Below are 4,223 nucleotides of genomic sequence, written 5' to 3'. Positions count from 1 at the left end.
ACTCCCTGTGGGAGCTAGGTCTCTAAACAACTAGGGAAACTTCCAGATGCTGTTTGGTCTGCTGCATTGGACTGTCGTAGCCATGACTACACTCAGACTCTGCAGGGTAAGAAGCACCACGCTTCTTACAAAGGGAAATGACATTTTATAATTAGTTTATTTCCCATCTGGGAGTTTGTCCTCCATAATCTGTTTCAGATGCAGGAGTAAAACTCAGCCAGGCTTGTAACAGAAACATAGTTCATGTGGCTAGCCAAATCCCTAACATCAGAAAGATGAGGGCTATTTGAATCCACCGCTATGCGTTGAGTCCCTGAAATAAGACCTAGGTCCCAAGAATGACTCAAGACTGACTTCTGGAAAACTCAAGCTCCTAATGCTTGGCTTAAAGTGTCACTGCATACTTAGAAATGAAGACAGTTAAACTCCTATTTTTCATCCTGGCACTGCTGAGGACCTCCATCTACCCAAGGCAACATGAGGAGGCAAGAGGCAGCTGGGTACCCAGTGCCCTCCTTGGGTACCTCTTTCCAGCAGTTCATCTGACTGCAGTCTCCTCGCAAGGAGAGGAGCCAGTGCACTTACTGCCCTAGAGAAAGCTATTTTCCTGTGCTCTTCTCCTGACAAGAAATAAGGCAACCCAAGCAGCAGCATCCACCACTTCAGCCCTGCTTGTCTTTCTTCTCGTGAGGGAAGGGACAAGATGCCCGTCTAGATTGAGCACTGAGGGAATCCCCCTTGCTGACATTTCCCATCCTAGATCTTTTCCCTTTGCCAGCTGCTCCAAATGATTCAGATGGGAAAACAGAGTCAGGGGGATAATTCCCCTCTAAAATTGAATGCAGCCCTGAGACTGCAAGGAAAATTAGAAGGATATTTAACTGAGTTGTCAGTTTAAGAACTGAAATACAGTTTGACATTTATCAAGCAAGCTCTGTCACATGGAGGAACAGCGGAGCAGTTGTCACCGCAGTGACAAAAAAACTGAGGGAAGTACAGTCCAGGCTTGAGCTTTGACATTTGCCCAAAGGTCTGAAGTTAATAATTTATATGGGAAAGCCGTTCACACACTGAACTACTAAAAAAGCCCCTGAAGAGCGAACATCTAAATAAAGCATGAGGCATAAATGAGAGGGGAAAGGTTAAGAGCAAAGACAGCTCACCAGAAACCCATGCTAAGGAAACCCAAGGCAAAATGTGACCTGGACTGAATATCTTCAAATACCACAGGAAAGCCGATACTTTTTTTTCCCTCTGGTACATCAATTAAGACTCATTTTTCTGGCTTGTGAGCATCACAAGAGTGAAAAGAAAGAGTCTGTTACCTTGAATGTCATCATTGAAAGTGCAATACTTGTTACGGTACTTATGCAGGAGGCGGAATGCATTAGCATTAGCAAAATCCTCAAATTGAATGAGGCAGTTCATGCCATACCTAGAAAGACAAAAAATTGTGCATTACATTAAAAATAATACATAACTGTATATTAAAAAGCTATTAACATTTGCAGTCATATTTTGAATACAAGTGTAATATACATCTACAGAGATGTTTTTGTTATATTCTATATCTTCACATTCATACAAATTATCTAGAAGGCATAAGTAGACTACTAATACGCTTTACTCAGTTCTAAGTTAAGAATAAAAGATCAGGGGAAAAGGCCTTCATCTCTCTGCAGACATCTCAATAGAAGTCTTCGCTGAGCAATCAGCTAGTGAGCAAAAAAAAATTGGCCCCATAAGGAAGGTAGTAAAAAGGTAACACATTCAGAACATGGATTTTATTTTATTGTCATTATGCAGGTCAGCAGCAGTATCACAAAGCGATACTTAACCTTTCTTATTATGGAAGAGGTATCGATCAGAAAAACAGTTAACCTAGACAAATGATAAACATGTGAGAACACTAAGGAAGAAAAGTGATAGCTGCAAATTTGAATCGAGTTACACTTGGCTAACATACACTAAAACTCTGGGTATACGCAGAAACAAGGTTATCTACATTTCTTACATCTACTGTTTCACTGGATTGTCAAAACTGATTTTCTGATATGAATACTAGAGGTTTCTTAAACAGTACGCTAAGAATTAATGTTATCATCCATTTCAATGTTTTCTCATCCTTGTAGCTAATGAAACAATTCAAATTGACATTTCCTATAGTACTTTGAAATCTGTATATATTTTGAAAATATAGTATGCAGTTGCATCAGATGAACAATTTCTACCATTTAGCTGATATGACTATCTAAGTCAGTTCAACAGCACGGGTAAGTAACTTTTGATGAACCTTGTGGTAACAGCCTCAAAGTTAATGCCAATCACGACATTTCTTGGAAACAGTTCACTGTGTTACCTTGCTGCCTTGGACCCACTGCGTACCAAGCCTGCACTACCAACAGGGAGCAAACAACAGCATTTTTCTAGTGTAGGTATGTGCCTATGTTGACTCCAACAGGCATAAGGCATCTCAAATACATCTAAAAATTATCGAAGAGAGGAACACAGGAGTATTTTTTTTTTAAAATAAGGAAACTCCAGACTCTGGGCACTAGACTCATATGCCAATACCTTACAAGTAAAAAATTGCCCTGGTGTGCCAATAAGGTTACTCCTAAAATGAAAGTTAACAATAAGTTAAATTAATTTAATATTACTGCTATGCATCCTCCAGTCTTTATATGCATTTCATAATAGTACTGTCTCTGGATTCCTTGCTTAACATTCCCATATGGCGTTTTCAAATACTTTCTTAAAACAAAAACAAAATTTAAAAAACCCCATAAAAACCCAAAAAACACTGAAGACATTTCTAGACAAAAAGTATGTAAAGACTGAATTCAAGCTCATAGCACACTGGCAACAGGAAGAAAAAAACATAACTTGAATACTGTCAATCTCATATGGGAAAAAAAAAGTAAAACATGAAACGTTTAAAATATAGGGTTAGTACTAAAACTGTCTGTACAAGTTTGGATCTGGAAATATCACATAAACATTATCCCACCCTGGAATAATGTTACAAGAAAAGTTCTTTAAAAAAAACGTATTTTAAACTTAAATAAACGTAATGGCAATTTGCACAGACTAAGGACCCATTTGATTAAAACTTAAAAAAAATATTGCATTAAGGTGTTGCTATGAAATTATTACCACCAGGGTCTAACAGGGAAAGATCTCAACAGCACACGTCCTGTTTGAGCTAAAGAAGGTTCTTCCTTATCTGCCAACAGCACAAATCCAAGACAGACAGTCAAGCAGTTCCTGCGTCATCCAGAAAAGCAATACATATGTATACTGAGCAATTCAGTATAAATAATCTGCTCTAATGTTAATCGAGTTTTTCTTTAAACCATAGATGTGTTTGGCAACCACATTAAGCAAAGCCATGAATATAAAAAAAGGACAAAAATTCCTGTGACTAAATTAATTTCCATGGAAATCACATATTTACAGCCATATTACAATTAGCCAAAACTACTGGGATTCCACTGGCAGGAATGGTAATCCCTGCTGAAAATAAATACATCTTCAGGTTTTATGGAAAAACCTGGACTTCTTCAGCAGCATAATGAGAGGCAACTGTTTAAAAGAGAATTTGGCGAGTCAGTAATTCAGTATAGCAAATCACAACCAAGTTCAAATAAGAATCTGGAGCTATTTTTCAATAATTAATTTAAATTTCTAACTTGATTCACTATCTGACATGAATTTCTGTGATTCCATAAGGGTCCAGGAGCTGACAGTTGGATAATAATATGAAACTAATGAGATTAACACTCTGGAATCCTGGAGCTTGATTAGAAGTGTTTCTTGGATGTCATTAAGCCAACGTCTGTTTCTTTATTTTACCATACGTAACATTCCATTTTCTCATCTGCATTTGATTTTTCTCCATTTTCTTACCCATTGCCGTAGACTCGGATCAAAACTCCCTGTGAATTATATTAATCAGTGTCCCTGCAGAAAACACTCATCCCATACTGGGCACACTATCCATACTAATTCTCTGAGCAAGATATCATGGCTGTTTAATTAAAGAGGAAAAAATTCAGGCAGTCTAATTCCGGGCCTCTGAGATTTTGGTATTATAGCAGAAAAATTTCTAAGCATCATTCTTACTCGTTGCAAGTGTTATACATGACACCCAGGTAAAAACCTGAGACTTCAGTGCTCCCATGACCAGTAATACCTCATAAGATTCGTGAAGTTTGAGGTCT

At 37.9% G+C, this 4,223-nt stretch overlaps 1 protein-coding gene across 1 annotated transcript in view; it reads right to left on the bottom strand.

Annotated features, from left to right (window-relative positions):
* LOC104082665 (NADP-dependent malic enzyme) overlaps nucleotides 1–3,913 on the bottom strand; it is a 44,069-nt gene extending 40,156 nt beyond the window's left edge. Inside the window, exons 1-4 of the mRNA XM_009585874.1 lie at nucleotides 3,910–3,913; nucleotides 2,575–2,617; nucleotides 2,294–2,335; nucleotides 1,326–1,435 (exon numbers count right to left, since the gene is read on the bottom strand). Of these exons, the coding sequence (XP_009584169.1) occupies nucleotides 1,326–1,435; nucleotides 2,294–2,335; nucleotides 2,575–2,617; nucleotides 3,910–3,913 (199 nt within the window). The remainder of the gene's footprint in view (nucleotides 1–1,325; nucleotides 1,436–2,293; nucleotides 2,336–2,574; nucleotides 2,618–3,909) is intronic.
* Between the last annotated feature and the right edge of the window lie 310 nt (nucleotides 3,914–4,223).

The sequence above is a fragment of the Fulmarus glacialis genome, unplaced genomic scaffold, assembly GCF_000690835.1.
Source record: "Fulmarus glacialis isolate BGI_N327 unplaced genomic scaffold, ASM69083v1 scaffold4249, whole genome shotgun sequence".
Lineage (NCBI taxonomy): Eukaryota > Metazoa > Chordata > Aves > Procellariiformes > Procellariidae > Fulmarus > Fulmarus glacialis.
Note: the sequence above shows the minus strand (reverse complement) of the source record. Positions and strands in the feature narration are given on the sequence as shown.